The sequence below is a fragment of the Hylaeus anthracinus genome, unplaced genomic scaffold (genome assembly GCF_026225885.1).
Source record: "Hylaeus anthracinus isolate JK02 unplaced genomic scaffold, UHH_iyHylAnth1.0_haploid 0, whole genome shotgun sequence".
NCBI lineage: Eukaryota > Metazoa > Arthropoda > Insecta > Hymenoptera > Colletidae > Hylaeus > Hylaeus anthracinus.
In genome coordinates, this window is record NW_026533254.1 from 26,643,851 (window position 1) to 26,662,512 (window position 18,662).

General features: G+C 44.6%; 1 protein-coding gene across 7 annotated transcripts in view; it reads left to right on the forward strand.

The window, feature by feature from the left end:
• LOC128892674 (C-terminal-binding protein) overlaps positions 1–18,662 on the forward strand; it is a 21,844-nt gene continuing 3,182 nt past the window's right edge. Inside the window, exons 1-8 of one of the 7 annotated variants that reach the window (XM_054153256.1) lie at positions 1–406; positions 15,648–16,091; positions 16,205–16,492; positions 16,574–16,762; positions 16,843–16,932; positions 17,030–17,186; positions 17,555–17,732; positions 18,498–18,660. In XM_054153256.1, coding sequence (XP_054009231.1) covers positions 15,894–16,091; positions 16,205–16,492; positions 16,574–16,762; positions 16,843–16,932; positions 17,030–17,186; positions 17,555–17,732; positions 18,498–18,522 — 1,125 coding nt within the window. In that variant the 5' untranslated portion in view covers positions 1–406; positions 15,648–15,893 and the 3' untranslated portion in view covers positions 18,523–18,660. Of the gene's footprint in view, positions 407–14,879; positions 15,033–15,074; positions 15,248–15,647; positions 16,092–16,204; positions 16,493–16,573; positions 16,763–16,842; positions 16,933–17,029; positions 17,187–17,554; positions 17,733–18,497; positions 18,661–18,662 lie in introns of those variants that run through there. The other 6 variants (XM_054153244.1, XM_054153218.1, XM_054153250.1 and 3 more) reach the window with 6 other exon arrangements.

The following is an 18,662-nucleotide window of genomic DNA, read 5'->3' on the forward strand; positions in this document are numbered from 1 at the left end:
CGCGCGCGAGTCACTCGGATGGCCGGGGGCCGCCATTTTCCTCCAGCGAGGGAGACAGTCGCGAGCGTAGTTCCGCGCATTGTCGACTAATTTTTTCGTCGAATCGAGGGATTTTCGCGAATAACTGGGGCTTGGGGCGGGCGCGCGTGACCCCAGTGCCCGTATCCGACCGAGTATCGTTCCACGGGAGACTCGAAGTCACCCGTGGACGCCGGAAGAGCCCAGCCGTGCGAGTCGGAATAGTCGAGGCGCCGCGCGTATACGTCCCGCAAGAGACACAATCGTAAAAGAACGCCGTGTGAGAGAGTGAATACTGTTTGGTGATCGCAGTGTGGCCGGTGGAAATACACGATACGCCTGGAGTGCTGTGGAGCCCGAGGAATATAAGAGGAATCGCCTCCGACAGGTTAGTGAAGTGGTCACTCGCCGTGGCTCCAGTTTTTCTCGCGTTAGATCGCGCCGCCGAACAGCTCAGTGTACGCCGTGTGTGCGTCGCTAGCGCGGCTCCTGGTGTTGCGCGGTGCATGCGTGCACACACGCACCGGAGAAAATTCCGCGGGTTCGTGCGTGTGTATTCGTATGCGTTTCCATCTTTGTCGTCCGTGCGCGTACACCAGCGTCACGGTGCACACGTAGTTCGCCGTTTAACCGTTCCTTGGGCCCGTGTGTGCGTGTGTATGACCAGGGTCGGACGAGACACGGGCCGCAAGAGGCCACAGCCCAGGGGTCCTCCGAGCTCCGACCCCTTTGTGCTCGCACATGCAGTGATTTTTCGTTTCTTTTTAACGATCGCCAATTCCAACCAAATGTTGCAATAGTTTCATCGAAAATCACTCTGAGCGTTGGTGGGGGTGGTGTGCTCAAGGAAAAATTATTAAAAGAAAAGTACATCGTCGGTACCGTGATAACAATATAAATTACTCGCAAATGATTTGTATCGGGATCGCGAGAAGTTGTTTTTTTCGTAAATGCTGAATGAAAACTTTATTTACGGGAAGCATATTAAAATAAAAAAACATGGATTACTTTAGATACATTACTCGTTATGCGTGCAATTACGATAACTGTAGTCCCGGGGCTTTGCAAAATCCTAATCCGGCGCTGTGTATGACACTTGGTGTGCGAGTATGCTAACTAGTGTGATATGGCGGGAGACGCCGCGCCAGCACCGAGCCACGTGCCTTTCTTTTTATTCGGCCCTTCGCTTGCCTCGCCACTGGCCCGATTATCGTATCCTCTCTTACCCTCGACCACTGTCCAACCTGGGATCTTTGATTCTTGCGAAAAGATCGACTCCGGAACCGATTTTCAATGGAAGCGACTCGAATCGATTCACTGGAAAATTCAGTCCCGCGAAATCAATTCCATAAATCGTTTTTCTAGTTACTAACTACATCTCGGGATATACTTTGACGTTTCTAGGTTAGATCCGAGTAGAAATTACGGAGACGATGATTAGAAATTAAACGGTGAATCAATCGCGTCTTTCAAATCGTTGGACGAAAATTGACCCTGGAATCGAACATCGGTATTCCCAAACCCCAGAAACTTCCACTGAATTTTCGTCTATGCTTTGAGGAACTCCGATCTCTGCGCTTAAGTGCTCTCCTTTCCAGTGAACTGTGAAATCGTATCTTGACGTTGACCTTCGGCAACGTCTTCGGCCTTTCCGATAGAAATGGTTTCATGCACGCGTTTCTCGCATTTCTCTTCTCCCGGATCGACATCTGGAAAAAATCATCGGTGTAATTTGCAAGTCCATAGAATATGTTAATGCCGAAGTAGTATTACGATGGACAATTAGATGACTTATCTGTTTTACTACGCGCACGGACTATAATCGGTTACCGATCGTCGCGGAAGTAGTGAAACAAGCATTGTTTGAATTTCGATGTAATTTATTTCTCTTTGATAAATCTATCATTTGAATACAATATCGCTCGCTTCTGCGTGTAACAAACGATCCACGAACGACGTTTCGTTCGCGTTTTGTTAGTGGGTGCACGTGCGAGCGTGGGACAAATTTTCTGACGCATTATCGCTCGAGTATGAAAATTGTTATGAAATAGTGTTAGATGGCAGCACTTTGTGCCGTGCTTCGAAATTTTCTTCTATTTACACAGGATGAAGTGCCCACAGAATTTTCGATTACCCACCAAGTGTACACTGTACACGCTCTCGGCATCGAATCGGGCTCGCGTGACTTCCTCTCTTACATTTCGATAAATCACGTTACTGAAAATATTTGATTCCGCCGACGAAACTAAATACCCCCGGTACAGTGTGCTCTCCGATATAAATCATTCACTCTGCTAAGCGTACGTGTCGCACGGCTGACCGCCATTTAGATAGACGCTTCTAGAATATCATTCGTTTGTATCTGGCTCTTCTTCTGTCGACGACCCATCTTCAACGTTTATTTATTTCCTCGTACGTCGACGTACGGTGCTTTCCGCGCGATCAGCGGGAAATTTTCTTAAGCGACATAATTTAAGGACACGTTTGCATACGTCATCGGGAACCGTCACATCGCGCGTTCGCGTATCGGTATAAGTTTACGCTAAGGTTACGTCTTGTTCCGTTTGTAACTGAAGTAAATAAATATCGAAATATTAACCAATTACATTTTTGGGTAAGACCGCTGGTTTCGACGCGTGCACGAACTTACTTTTCCCGCGAGTTCGATGTTCTTGCCGGACTTGGTTAACAAGCTTCCGTTCGACGCGATAAAGCATGTTAACGACCTACTAATCTGAAACGCACGGTTCGAATGACTGCACAATATTGGAGACGCGATGCCCGTGCGTCCGATGACTTCAGCTGTTTTTTAGATGTAGACGTTTCGAGAAACGATATTTTGGTAGTAAATGCGGATTTTTGTAGACTTGTAACAATTTGATCGTTTAAGTCTCGTTCATCGAATGACTGATTTTATGAGGTTGTATATTTTTATAGTTTTGTTTTTCGTTGCTTGATTTATAGCTAGATCGTCCACCTGTGCGTTTGACTAGATAAAAGTGGGAGCAATTCGGTTGGAAGAGTATTTTTTGTTTTGTTTATTGAAGCCTTTAGTTTTACATGAGTTATCCCCAATAAACAAGGGCTTAAGGATGAACAATTCAAACTTATATCCGCGGTTTATTGAAGCCTTCAGTTTCACATGAGTTTTTCCCAATAAACAAGGACTTAAGGATTAACAATTCAAACTTATATCCTAATGGTCCAATTGAACATCAGAAAAAATATACAAGTATAAGGTTCTCCAAAAAAGCCTGACTACATATAGTGGTTGGAAGAGTATCGACAAGTCCTAAAGGACGTCGGCGCCGAGCGGAATGCCGGATTGCGTAATTTTCGCCGAATTTAACGCGAATATGGAACAAACGTCGCATACGTTTTCCTTATTTTGTTTCGACGGTGTGCGCGGCACACGGACGTAACTTACTTATTCATCGTTGATTGTGTCCGTATTTAAACGAGCTCCCGTTCTGGCCTTACGTAATTTGCTGAACGCGGAGAGCAGCGGTGTACGCTCGGTTGCTTATTCAGCAATGTTGTGACCTGTATTCACGTCGCGACACTTCTGTTTCTTTTTACTAGAAACCCACTCACAGCCTGCGAAACCGTATGTGCGGCGTCGTCCCGTATATTTACGTTTTCCTCGGCCGGCGCCGCGTAAATCCATCTCCAGCGGCCGTCGCGGAGAAAGGAAACGAGCAGAAGTGTTATCCTTCGAGAAAGTTAAGTCGTTCGACTTGACGAAGGAGGTCGTCCCGCACGTCGCTGACCAACCGACTTTTTTTTTAGGCCCTCTCGCGGTTCGGGAGAATATCTGTGTTGCCGACTTAGTCACGAAGTAGGCCTGAGGTTTCTGTTCTCAAAAATTCTTCTATTCGAAGTCTCGAAAAAGTGACGTGGACTATATTAGGAATAAAACAGTTGTTAGTTTCAGAATGGACATCCCAAAAGGTTAAATTACTCGGACGGTACCAAGCCGCATTTTGAAACGCAAATATCACGATAGCGGTCGTTCCGAGGACGTTACATGTAAACACGGTAATCCGGTGTTCAATTTCGCGCGGTCGATGCGTAGTCTTCTCCGAGACTCGTTATCCGGCGGATTGGGCGTAATCGGGTCAAATAATCAAACACCGTGGGTCGTGAGACGGTTCGAGAGAATTTTCATGGGAATTCGTCATGTATCGATGATTCATGGTTCCGCTCCCGACTGACGAGGTCGCCAGGGATCTGTTATTGTTTGTCGAGTCTCCCGTTCGCGCCGAAAGATACACGTCACGATCATTCTTTTTTATCGCCGGGAACTGTAACAGCGATGGCGGCTTCGTTGCGAAAGTATTTCGCGCCATGCCCGTTAACCCTTTCACTCTTAGCTTATCGAATGACCACGGGAAAAAAAGTATTTGCTTTTACTTTTGTACATATTTGCTACGTCTTGTATGAAATTAATATATATTTTTTCGATAAGTGTAGATACGCAACGGGATGACTACAATGGGAAGGAAAAGGTTAATCACTTTGGAACTCGGCGATCGAGATAAGAGCGCGATTGCGAACGTTCGAAGAATTTCCTCGACCATATTTTTCCTTCGTCCCGACGTAACGCACCAAGCGAAATTAATTCGTTACACAACTTGCATAAGTCTTGGATGGGATACAGATGTGCCGCGCCGAGTACACGTAACCGCCTATTTAGAAATGTTATCGCGTGCACTGATAACGGAACGATAATGCGAAAAATGTACGCGTACTTTATTTCGCGATCTAACATTCTTTCGGTATTTATAGCATCGACGGCATTATTACCACGCATTACGCGAAACCACATCTTTTTATTTCGCGTATGTTTGAACGCTTAACTTACAGTTTTTTATTTCACTTATTTTTTTTTTATTTTTTAGTTGACAATCCATCATTTCAAGCATTTAAGAAAAGGTTAATTTGAGATCGCTGATAGAAAAGGTTCGAAGGAGCGAGGCGTGAAAAATAAGAGACAGCTGCGAACAAGGACGCAGAGAGCGGTAAAGTTTCCGTGGGCTTTGTCCTCCGTCATCGGCTCGTCTTCCGTCATTTTTTGTCGCGTAATTAAAGCGTGAAATCGCTGGCGAAGAGAAGAGATGGGCGAAAGCTGGTCAGATGAAGAGAGCGATAGAGGAACGGGTGGTGGGAAAGGGGGGAAAAAGTGTCCCTGTCTCGTACGAGGCTCGGGTGGAACCAAACCGCGGCGGTTATTATCGATCTCTCGACATCGTTACACTTCGTCCGGGATCCGTACAAGTGCGGTAAAAGGCACGAGAGAGTGGTTACGTCGATTGTCCACGGGCTGCAGCGACGCTCTACAGGCAGGTTCGAAAATAAAGTGACCAAACTTTCGTCGGGTTGAGTATTCTGGTTACCTTGAGGATAGTAAACGGTCTCGCGGTCGTGGACACGGAAATGCCTCCCGCTCCAACTGCGGCCATTGTTTCTTTAGCATACAATCTTGATTTAACCCATTAAGTACCGTTGTTCCATTTAAAAGATTCGTCGTCCTATTCGGAAGAAACATTCGTCGTATAGAGTAATATTTCTACGCGTCTATGATTCATATTCCTAATTTCATTTAACGTGTAACAGATAAACAGTCGTTTATCTTTTAATCGCAACCAAATGTTTATTCAGATAAGAATTTTAACCGTCTGTATTTTAGCTGGCCTGTTGGAGATTGACGGAGGAGGTCAATTACATGGCCCGTGCATCCTCCCCACTTAAATTCTTTCGTACTTCGGTTCGCTGGCAGGTCGAAAACGCTTTGTTTACACCGCTCTCTCTCTCTCTCTCTCTCTCTCTCTCTCTCTCTCTCTCTCTCTCTCTCTCTCTCTCTCTCTCTCTCTCTCTCTCTCTGTCACTGTTCGGTTAGGACTCTGTTGAGGTTATGTTCTCGGTTCGTCGTGGCATAATCGAATAACGGTCGGCGATAGACACTTTGAGAAATCTGAAGCTAGTATTTTTCAAACAGGCAACGTGTCGCGACCTCGACGATATTTATCTGGAAAGACCAGGAAAGATGTCCTTCTCGTCCCGTTATACCTAATAAGCCAGAACTCGTTCTTTAAAGTTTGATCGCCCATGTTGGAAGCACTGTGCACGCCAGATCGTTCCGTAGAAATTTCAATGTAACAGCCTAAGTGGCATGTGGATGGCTGCTCGGCAAAGAGGGAAAGGGAGAGCGAAAGAACGGCCTGGACGTTGTAACAGGTGCCCCCACCCGTTCCCTTGTTGCCCCCTTCCTCTTTGCCTTTCTTCCCTCGGTATTCTCTTCAGGTTCGTTTCATTCGTCCCGTGTATATATCTTATAACATTTCCTATCCTCTTTCCCTCCATCGCTGCTTAGCCGCTTTTATGTAAGGCTAGCAAACTGACCTGACTCAACTATCGGGTATGCTACAACCTATCGCTGTGTTTCCCTCGTGCGGGAGTGGGGCCGAGGAAGATCAAAAGGTACCGTTCCTCTTTTCGATTTCATTGTTTGAGTTGTAACACGCACGGAATTTCCGTTGAACTCCTTGCGCTTAGAAACACGCTCTACAGGGTGTCCCAAAAATATTGGAGGTCCTTGAAAGGGGTGGTTCGGAAGGTGATTTGAAACAACTTTTTCCTTTGCAAAAATGTCGGATGGGGCTTCGTTAAGTAGATATTAATAAAAACAAACCGACCAATCAGAGCGCACGGATACCGTTGGAGCGGCCGCGGTAGCGAAGGCTACGCGCTGAGCGGCCGCGTCCAATGTCCTTCGATGCACGTCGAGTCACTTGTTCGCGTACGAGAGCGGCTACCTAGCGCGTAGCCATCGCTACCTCGGCCGCTCCAACGGTATCGCGCGCTCTGATTGGTCAGTGTTTTCCGTTAATATCTCCTCAACGAAGCCTCGGACAACAATTTCGCTAAGAAAAAAGTTGTTTCAAATCACCCCCTGAACCATCCTTTTCAAGGACCTCTAACATTTTTGGGACACCCTGTACAGAGAGAAAGTTTTCATTCTTACGATTAGTGATGGTTATTTTTGAGCAACGAGGAATGAAATAACGCCAAGTACTTCTACCAAAAATGGTTTATTTAACAATCGTGTAATACTTAAAAGAATAGTAGTGAAAAAGCACGAGAACAATCTTAGAAGCTACGCTCACATTTTGTTGCAGTAAAAGACGGAAGATGTACACCGCGAATATAGAGGGCGCATAAATGCTGCTGCGAGGGAAATATGAAAGCTTATTTCCAACAATTAGATTATAGATTCGTCGATAACCTGACCTTGAATTTCGTCGAAACAAATTTTGAAATGTTTTCAAACGTTGGCGCGATTCGTGCGCGACAAAAAAGATAGCAATGAAGTATGTAAATCAGTCCGCGAGGAAGTGTTTCCGTGTACGGCAACGCACTTGTTCCGTTAACAATTTACGCCACGCGAACGTTACGCGCAGCGTGCCCGCGAAGCCAAGGTTAAATCTAATCGGGCTCCTTTCTTTTTATTTCGACGCTAATACTCCCGGTATCGTTCGACAAATACATTGGTACGCATCGTGGAAATTTGCGAAAAAGATATAACGCGACAATTCTACGTAATCAGCGCGCGGAACGATCAAACTGTTACGCGTGCACGCTGATTTCTTTTCGAGACTAGGGAAAAGCGTAATTACTGGTATGCTATTCAGGCTACGGACCCTGATCGATTTCTACAATGGCTCGTACAATGGAACGAGAATGTACATAGATATCGCTGCTCGTCTCTGCCACTCTTGCGGGAAACGGACACGGATAGCTATAATAATAGATAAATGGGCATGCATTACGTAAATAACGGAAAACAATACGCCCGACACACGCAAAAGTTATAGCACCGTTTATTACACTTAGAAACCTGGTCCCGTCTGTAATTACGCGTGTATACTTCCGAACTTCGTATTACGTTCCATGAAAAACTTGCGCGTTCCAAGAATTCATGCATATAATCATCGAAAGAGGAAAAGTTACTAGGTAGGGTATTACCCTGCCCTATATTTATTCCTAGGTCCAAGAAGGGAGGATTGTTCTAGGTAAAATTATTTTCTAGAATAACCTCTGCTAGGGTTCTCGTACTCTCAAAGTTCATTGCGTAGAACAAATAGAACGATCTGGAGAAAACTGTAGGGAGCGATGACGATAGTGTCTTTGAGCGTGAAATGTTCCCATAATAATATAATTTCGCAACGTATAACAGCATATTTAGATATGAAGCGTATCGTAAGTCTAGAGGCATCCGAAAACACTTAATTTGTTAGCGTAATCGGTTCATAAACGAGCTGAAACAAACCCGTCGAGATAGGACTGAAAGGGAGGGGAGGAGGAGGTAAAAAGGGATTCGTCGTGACGATGTAGTCCGAAGGTGAAGTACGACCCCGGGATAATGGGGGTAGCGCATCGCCATTGTAAACAGACTTGGAAGCAGTAAGCAGCTCCGGGATTTAGTTCGATGTGTCGGCGGATGGGGGACAGCGGGAGGTGGTTGAGCGAGACGGGGAGTCTGACGGCTGGGATGAGGAGAGCCGGGAGTAGGGTGGGTGGTTTGTGGGAGGGGGGGACGTGTCCTGAAGAGAGGGGCAGACTGTCGAGGGTGGGAAGTTGGCGAGACATCGATCGAGCCGACCATTGCTTGCCACACTCCACTACTAGGAGTCAAGATGCCATATCCACTACGAGGAACTAAACTCCATGAACTACTCTCTGCCGCTCTCTACGCACTTGTCCTAACCCGCTGTAACTCTGTATAGGTGTGCGCCGCGCGCGCATTGGTCGGAGAGCGGTGGAACGAACGTACGCGACCGTTGGAGACGAACACCGGCACCGGGAACGAAAGAGACAGAAGGAAAACGGGCTCGAGAGAAACCGAGAAGATGCGAGGTTTTTTTGTCCACTGCGTACGTATTACGTAGCGTGCAGCCAGCGTAGGTGTATGGGTAATAGGGCACAGGAAACAAGTGTACCACGGGAGCTCGCTCATCGCCGTTTCCGCGAGAGTCGCGGACAGAGAAAATCGTTTCTCTCTGTTACGGTCGAAGCGTAAACTGCAACGAATGCACACGCTCGGCGTCCAACGAATAGCGTAAGCATACGTTTATCAGGAATTTTATTTGGGTAATAGATTACGACGTTGTTGCATTACAGTTTACAAGTATCATTGATTTATCATGCGTATATTTGTTTCAGAAGAATTAGTAAACGTGTACACGCAACGAAGAACATACGCATTAGACTAAGTATACGGTTCGACTGTAACACACACGCTTGCAGTTTCCATGAGGTCGCCTATACAGGGTGTCCCAAAAATGTTGGAGGTTCTTGAAAAGGGTGGTTCAGGGGGTGATTTGAAACAACTTTTTCCTTAGCGAAATTGTTGTCCGAGGCTTCGTTGAGGAGATATTAACGGAAAACACTGACCAATCAGAGCGCGCGGATACCGTTGGAGCGGCCGCGATAGCGATGGCTACGCGCTAAGTATCCGCTCTCGTACGCGAACAAGTGACTCGACGTGCAACGAAGGACATTGGACGCGGCCGCTCCAACGGTATCCGCGCGTTCTGATTGGTCGGTTTGTTTTTATTAATATCTACTTAACGAAGCCCCATCCGACATTTTTGCAAAGGAAAAAGTTGTTTCAAATCACTTCCCGAACCACCCCTTTCAAGGACCTCCAATATTTTTAGGACACCCTGTATACGCGTGTACATACTTAGGCTGTTCGTGGGACGTTCTTGTGAACGGCGGAGAGCGTGAAGTAAGTTATAAATTGGCCCTCTAATACGCGGACGAACTTGTTCCCGTTGTAACCGTTGCGACTAATGGGTTATAGCTCATTAGGCGTTACTAATGGATTATCATTCCTTTTAAGACCTATTGCTCTTCTCGCTCGACCGATTTCAAACGTTATTTGATAAACGACCCGTTTAGATGTCTTTCTTTGAAAGTTCACGTTGAAACTTTTTAGTAGAAATCGCTTGATTATTAACACGTTCGATCCGTGTTTTTTTATGCAGTCGCTGAAACGCGGTGATGTATCGGAAAGTTCGGCAAGCAGCTCCTTTTGTTTCCTTAGAAGTGATTTATTCCATGAAGCACATCCAGAACGGGTGCGGAAACAATAAGAAAAGTTGGCTGGCGGTTTATGTGGAAAATTCTGATTCAGAGCGGAAGAGGATATAGGGAACCGTAAAGAGGAGGGGTTGGCAAAGTCGACGGAGTGTATGTAACTTTGAAACTTAACAAGGGTATATTCATCGCGTGCCCTACCATGAATAGGGGACACGAGCTGGCACATGTCTTGAACGTACCGGTATTGTTCTTTTTGTCTATGGTTCTCGATCGAGTCCTTCTTGACCCCGCCGTCATGCGAATGAACGATCCTCGTAGTCGGTGGAAGAGATAGCGAAGTCGTAAATTAAGCGAGGCGTGAAGAAGGGTGCGCGTTAGAGAACAAAATGCCAAAAAAGGGCAAAACAAATAATAGCACCTTTCCGTTCACATTTTTTCATCGCGTTTGCTGACGTCGTCTGTGTTCAGTAACCGAACGGGACGGTTTCGAATTTCATAACGGTCGATCATGGCCAACGAAGAGCTCCCTGTATCGTTTCCATCGATAATACGTCGCTAATTAAAAACTGTCGACAAAGTTTTAAATCTTTACGTCAAACTTTTCGGTAATTGCGACACTCGAGCGGATTGTAACTTCGGTAAAGAATAGTTGGTGTTCAAGGTGAACTTGGGATGCGCTAGGAAATGTTTTCAAAGTTAACTCGCAAAGTTTCATACTCGGTCTGCATACCGTGTCGAGTCGCCGCGAGAGCCGATTCGACCAAGTATCGCGGTGCAAAGACACCGAGACATTAATGCTCGAATCTATGTTTATATCGATCAGTGCGTGAGAGGGAAGGGATGGCGGAGCCGACGTTTGCGAACACGCTTTGCATGTGCATCGACACTCGTAGAGGAGGGCGCAATCTCAAGGCCGACGCACGAACTAAATTCGCCGAGTTCAACGAATACTTTGTCCACCGTCTCGTTTTACTTTCTCTGCCATTTCTTCCTTCTCGACTCCTCTCTGCGCCTTTGAAATCTCGTACGAATTTCGACTCCCGAGATAACGTAGAAAATTAGCATTTCCAAGTAAATCAGTTACAGGAATCATTGTTCGATCGAGAAGAGTTTTAAACGATTTTCGTTGCTTCTGGATCTTTCTTTAAGAGGGCGCAGCGAATGCTTTTTTTCTTCGCGGGAGAACGCTCGTAACTTCTTTCCGAACCACATACGCGAACCCTGAAAGATAAACCTCCTCGTAAGTACCGACTGGACCGGTTTCTTTTTTTGCTCTGGCATACCATCAAAGGAGGGACAGTACTCGGCCATGTTGACTGGTATCTGTTACAAAACGATGCTTACGAGCTTCTACATGCGTACGTGCATAGAAGGGCAACGATGAACGTTGAAGCATACTCGCGCTTTCCAGGGAATCTCGCAAAACTTTGTCTTGGAATTTCGATCGTTGTTAGAGCGGAAGAGTGGGGAGGGGGGAGGACATACTTTTTCTTGAAACGTTTCGAAGTTTCGACGTTTCGTTGTCGAGGGGGGAGGGGGGGGTCACCTAATCGTTTCCGAGTCACTTTTACTCTTTTTGTAGTTGTACGCGATTTTCTCTCCTAATCCTCGTAACGTCCATCGTGGATAGTAATCGTGTTCACTGAACCGTGAAAAGTGAATCGCAACAAAGCGTCGTTAAATTCTTCTCAAACACTCGTGGCTTGATGGGAACACAGAGGTCCCCCTCCATCTTCGTTCGTGCACGCATCGGGCGTGCATACGGTCGAAAATGTTATTTTCGAACGCGCGAACCGTTACGCCCTAGCCGTGATCACAAATCGACTTGTACAAAACGAAAGTGATATATTCCAGTCGGTCAATGGCGATCGATTCTCTATGCAAAAGCTCGCGGAACAGTGGTAATTCCAAAACACATTACTTATTCCCACAGCACCGAGCAGAGTGTGTAAGGACAGCCAAGACTGTGCGAAGCGCGAGACGAACGGAGAAAGAGAAAGGGAGGACGCGGAGGGAAAGGGCGAAGAGGATGGAGGGCAAGAGCAGGCAGGCAGGCAGGCGTTGGAGAACCGAAGTTTCGCTTTAGGAGCGGAGAACTTAACTGAGTTAACTTTGCTGCCGAACCAAACTTTCCGCCAACTTTAAGTAGTCGCCTCTCCTCTCCCTCTCCTCGCCTCCCTTCCTGCACTCATGGTCGTTCGCCCGCTGCCCGCTGGAGAGACGAACGCGAAGGCGGAAGGTACGGGAGCAACAGCCCCACTCCCTTTACCCCTTTCCCGGCCATTCCGTCGTGGCCAAGGATGAGAATGCCCGAACGCCGACACCGATACTCGTCATCATAATTGGACGAGTTTCTTCTCCCTCTTCTATTTTTCTTCTCTTTCTTTTGTTTTCCACTCGAGGACTCGAACCGTCCTCTTGGTACTTTCCGTAAATGAACATTTGTTTGAGCGTGTCGCCCCTTGCGTTCAACGAATTACAAATCTAACCCCCAAAAACCTGTAACGTCTAACGGTGAAGGTGTTCCATTGAAATAGAAAAATATCATTGCGAAGACAACAGCGTTACAAGTCGAACACGTTTCCATCGAGAAAGTTTCGTAAGCGTATTATTAACGAACCGCCGAACTCGATTTGCGAGGCTTTCGTCGAGTTCGAATCCCCGTATCGTTTAATACAAAAAACTTGCCGCGATTATTATCGCAACCAAGTCGTTTGAATTTCACGTGTCACTAACAAAAACCTAGTCACCTCTCTGCGCGGCAAGTTTTGAAACAAACTTTACTTTATCGTGGCTCGATTGTAGGAAGGGAGAGAGAGCCGGCAGGACGAGCCCCCCCCCCCCCCCCCCCCCGCGCCAACGGTTCTCCGCCAAGTAAAGTTGCTCCCAGGTTAGACAATAATTGGATAACTTCGCCCTCATAGCTCCCCATCCCACCGGCAGCTTCACCCCCCCTCCCTCCACCCTTGCTATCCCGTCCTCCCCTTACCCTCCCCCCTCTCTGCCATCATTCGTCGCTGTATCTGTAACTCGAAAAACTCTGTTGCACACCGAGATTAAGCTAAAGGGTTCGATTCGATCGCTTAGCTTTCGTTTTAAAAGCTCGATGAATTTTTAACTTGCTCGGAAACGTCTTGATAACTTCGGATGGGCCCTCGAGAAACATCAGTAATTCGTAAATGTTAATACTTCAAGACTGCGTTCGGTATTCGACACGTAATTTATTATTTCAATTCCTCGTTACGAGATTCCTACAGATAAAAATAATTAGTATAGCAACGGAAAGTACGTTCCCGTTGTAGCTAGTTAACCACGCACGAGCGTATAGTAAATAGAGTGTTACAAGTCTCTTTCTAAGCGCACTTCCTCGACACATCGCTCTCCCAGCTACTAACCGTGTATTACGTATGATATACGCTGCCAGCTGTCGAACAAGGGCTTAATCTCGCCTCCTTGCCTCTCCTCCTTTTGATGATATGAGCTTGCATTTTCGCTGAGTTGGCACAACATGTGCCCAAGTCAAAGTGCTTAGGTTTGCACTCTGCGTTAGTATCGCATCCTCGCTTTCGCTGAGGCTAGCAGCGATCTCATTTTGTAGCCTTCCTCGTGGCTTGTGTTTCCGATTACTTGTGTATATTGACCGGCAGATCAAACATTCCTCTTCGCTCATCTTTCTCGTCACGGTCGTGCGTGAACGAATCTTAATGTGTATCGTTTATCTTGTATTAAACCAATCACATGGAATGTTCCCGCCTTCGGTGGGCCAGACCAACTGTACCCATCGACGAAATATCCGAGAAGAATCCGTAACGAACTCGTTTCAATCTGTATCGAATCTACACGAATAATAGAAACCATTAGTTTATCCTTTAATTTCTAGTTCTTCTCTTCATCGTACCGTGAATATGAATACAAGTATATAGATCTAACCTAAAAAATGTAAAAGTAAACGGCTGAGTCGGTAACTCGAAAGACGTTTTTTTCGAATCGATTTTCGTGAGATCGCTTTTGTAGAACTCGACTTTTTAATGGTGTATCAATTGCTTTGATTAAAGAACGAATATAGGATTAAGTTCTTTACGATAATCGAACGTCTCTAGTTGGTCTGACCAGAAATGATGGTTGTTCGAATGTGATATATTCGACCTAAATTTGCTCGTTCAAAGTTGCAGAATTTTCCTTTTAGGGAACAGGGAAAGTTTTCTGGGTTGTTTTCAATCGATAAACATTTTCTAATGGTGCGCAGAGAATGTCGCGATTTAGGTTACTTCGATCGTAAAAAACATCATACCGAAGTAGGTACTTTCTTGTCACAAGTTTGATTTATTTTTGATGATCTTGGTTAAGTATTGCGTGGTGACGGCGTCTGACGAGGGCGCCACGTGTCAGTTTCTCTACTTTCTTATGGAACTTCGCTGGTTCAGCATTTTTCCGTTCCGCCATATAAAAGCACCGGGGGCACTAAATCGACTCTGATCCAGCATATTTTTCTGTTTTCGTATTGTTGCTTGCTAAGTATATATTTTAGCAGAAACAAAGTCTCTGAAAGCGTGAATTAATGGGTTATCGAACAGTTAATCGAAATAACGAGCGTGCGAAACGCACTATGATTGGTTTACAATTCCTGCCGAAAATGGGCTGAAAATGTCGACCCACTAACCAACGCCAGGCTCTCCATTAACAGTTCCGAAAACATTTGCCCCAGCTAGTAATTCTGTTCTCAATGTTCGGTGTGTTCTGTGCGATTACTTTTATTCCTCTGTTTAGGATCGAAGTGTAGTAAGTTCGTATGTATTTTTGTTTAAAGAAAACACGGGCATCGTGTTCTTGGCTTTTCTTACATTTTCCGAACGTTTCTTTCACTGTGCTGAACACAACGCAGTGCGCAGGTTAAGCCGGCGCGTTTCAAGGTAACCTAAAACGTTCGGTTTGTACACGCTGTTAAGTGCTTCCTTTTTTCCAACGTAAATTAACGTTAAACTTCTTCGGTCGATCGAATATTGGCTTTTCGCGAATTTTAGTAGATTCTCGAGCGCGCGATATCGTGTTCGCGTGTGAAACGTTTATAATTATGCGTATCGCATGGATTTCTCTTCCATGAAGAAATTCATGAAGGCGTCGAAATGTATGTTTATTATACGAAGTGGCCCTATTTTATGCGTATTGCATTTTCGTTTTTGTGAAATTGTTTCCGATCGTGGAAAAAGTTTGCACAACTTTCTAACGAATCCTCTTCAGACGTTTTTCTCTTCGTTTATGCTCCATACTTGTCAAAATGTTGCAAAATATTACGTGCTTAACTTAGTTCTGTTTATATTCGTTGCAAAATGAGTATTAACGGTTACTGCAACAAGTTTGTTTGTAGATATTGGTACAGTCGAATGATGTGTTTACTAATAACATTTATGATTGCATCGCAATAATTTTGATAAGTTGTTGTTATATTATCAATATAAATAAAAGCAATTCTTAACGATTTGTCTGAACAATTTGTCTTAACAATTTTATTATTTTTTATTTTATAGGAGACGGTGTTCAACGAGTCGTGATGCGTTGGAGGTTCGGTGGTCCTTGTCCAAAAACCGACCAGAAGTCAGTGTTACAAAAGCAATCCGTGTGACACAGCGTAAAAGTGCAAAATCATATTTCAAGACATACGAAGAGGCTTCCTTACAAGTGGACGATAGGACTTCCTTGGAAGAAAGCAAATATTTTTAGTGACACTGAGAGTACAAGTGAAAAATATAAAAATTGGGGGGGCTGTTTGACCGATGGACAAACGGAAGATGATGCCCAAACGCCCTCGAATGGAGAACCTGAGGGGTCCAATTGCAAATGGACCCATTCAGACGCGACCGTTAGTGGCTTTGTTAGATGGCCGAGACTGCTCTATTGAAATGCCTATTCTCAAAGATGTTGCAACTGTGGCCTTCTGTGATGCGCAGTCTACATCTGAAATTCACGAAAAGGTAAATGGTTTAAATTTCGATTCATAGTGTTGAATTGTATTTGTGGTCGGAGAAGGATATATTTTGTTCTTAAAGTTTGGTAAAAAAAGGTGCGACCCCTTTTCTTTTTACAGGTACTAAATGAAGCGGTAGGTGCATTAATGTGGCACACCATAATTTTGACAAAAGAAGATCTTGAAAAATTCAAAACTTTACGAATCATTGTAAGAATTGGATCCGGAGTAGATAACATAGATGTCAAAGCGGCAGGAGAGCTTGGCATCGCCGTGTGCAATGTGCCTGGCTATGGCGTCGAAGAAGTAGCTGACACCACCCTTTGCCTCATTTTAAATTTATATCGACGTACATATTGGTTGGCAAATATGGTACGCGAAGGGAAAAAATTCACGGGCCCGGAACAGGTGAGAATTTCAAGACGAGCGTAATTCTAAAATGTCTCGATGTCTTACGGCAACTAATTAACTTTAATTTTTATGAATCAGGTCAGGGAAGCTGCAACAGGATGCGCAAGGATACGTGGTGACACACTTGGAATAGTTGGGCTAGGTAGGATTGGTTCTGCAGTTGCCCTGCGTGCCAAAGCTTTTGGCTTCACTGTCATCTTTTATGATCCCTATCTACCGGACGGAATTGAAAAGTCTCTTGGTCTTAACAGGGTCTACACGTTACAGGTTCGATATTAACTATATTTCTTATCAAAGTAACGTAAAGAAAATACACGCGTGTAATACGTAATTGTGATTTATTACAGGATCTACTATTCCAGTCAGACTGCGTATCCTTGCATTGTACCTTGAACGAGCACAACCATCATCTAATTAATGAATTCACTATCAAACAGGTACGCTAGCATCATCGGTTATCGTTTCATATTTAAATAATTCTTGTAAATTTTATGTAGACTTCCATGTTGCTTACGATTATGACTCGTGTTACAGATGAGACCTGGCGCCTTTTTAGTCAATACAGCAAGAGGTGGTCTGGTAGACGATGATGCATTAGCCGCAGCACTGAAACAAGGCAGAATTCGCGCGGCAGCACTCGATGTACACGAAAATGAGCCATACAACGTCTTTCAGGGTCAGTCCTCGCAGTGTGAGTTTTATCTGTCCATACCTAACCCCCCTCATGTTAACTAATATATCCTTTCAATATCCTGGTCCTTCTTCATTGTTCGGAAACCTATTCGGAAAAAGAATCGTACGATGCTTTGATTTCCAATTTGTAATTTAAATTCTCGAAGTTGACGACCACGCTTGCTTTATGATTCATTAACGAAGTATCTTGCTCGACATTAACAAACTCGTTAATGAATCATTCGTGTTATCGAGCAAATATTACAACGCAAACACGCCCTATCTATGCCATGATCGAATTTGTTTGACGCAAACAGCACACGGAAATAGATTCAGTTCATTAATATGAAACAATAGTAATCGAACGGATCTCTGTTTCCAACGCAGGTCCTTTGAAAGACGCACCCAATCTACTGTGTACGCCACACGCAGCATTCTACAGCGATGCAAGTTGCACCGAACTTCGCGAGATGGCAGCCAGTGAGATACGAAGAGCCATCGTCGGCCGCATACCCGATTGCTTGCGAAACTGTGTGAACAAGGAATACTTCCTTTCCACGACCGGGTAAGCATCTGTTTATGTTAATAAAAGAAAAAAAAAAAACTATTATTCAGCTTGATGATGTTGATTCATGCTTGTGTTTAAATAAAACTTGTTCGTTGGTAGAATCGTTTCAAGCATTTTATCGTAATCGTGAAACGTTTTCGACTTCTGGTTTCGTAGTAGACGAGTTTTATAACGAAGATCTAGAAATCTATATTATTTTTTTAATGCTTGAAACCCGCTATGTAATGTCAAACAAATCAAATTCTTTACATTGTTGAATATATTGAAATATATTGAAATTGATCGAAATGTTAACAATATATATTATTACATATTAAAAGTTGTACTTTTTTTCTGTATACCGCATCAAAGATTGTCCCAAAGGTAATTTCTGACAGGATGACTCGAGTTCAAGATTCGAAAACGTTTTACGATTACAGTAAGTCCTCGACTTACGCGGTTGATTTATCCTAGAATTTCTCGTCCAAGCTACATTCTAATCCGTTTCGCATTACCACCATGGTCCGACCCACAGGCGGTGCCGAACATCGCTCCCTTTCCTTACACGTCCATGGGTTCTCTCCATCTCTGGTGGCGATGACACGAAAACCCGCGATTCGAGGACGGTACAATGAAACGTTCGAAGCGGTTCGGTCGACGAACAAGTGTTTATCCCGCTTATTACAATGATATATAAATAAATAAAAGCGTTAGGGTATACTTCAAGTAACGTTGCCATTTGTTTCTCTTACACCGGGGAAAAAGATATCGTAATTTTTACAGAAACAGATTTTCAAGCAGATGTTAACTCGTATTACACGGAAAGAGAATCGAGTGTGTAAAAGTAACGTGGTTAGAAGCGTTCGAACCTCTTTGGATTTCCTAAGATCGAATTGGGCACTTTGTGAAAGGCATTTATCGAAGTGGCCAAATTTCTTTTCGCTTTCT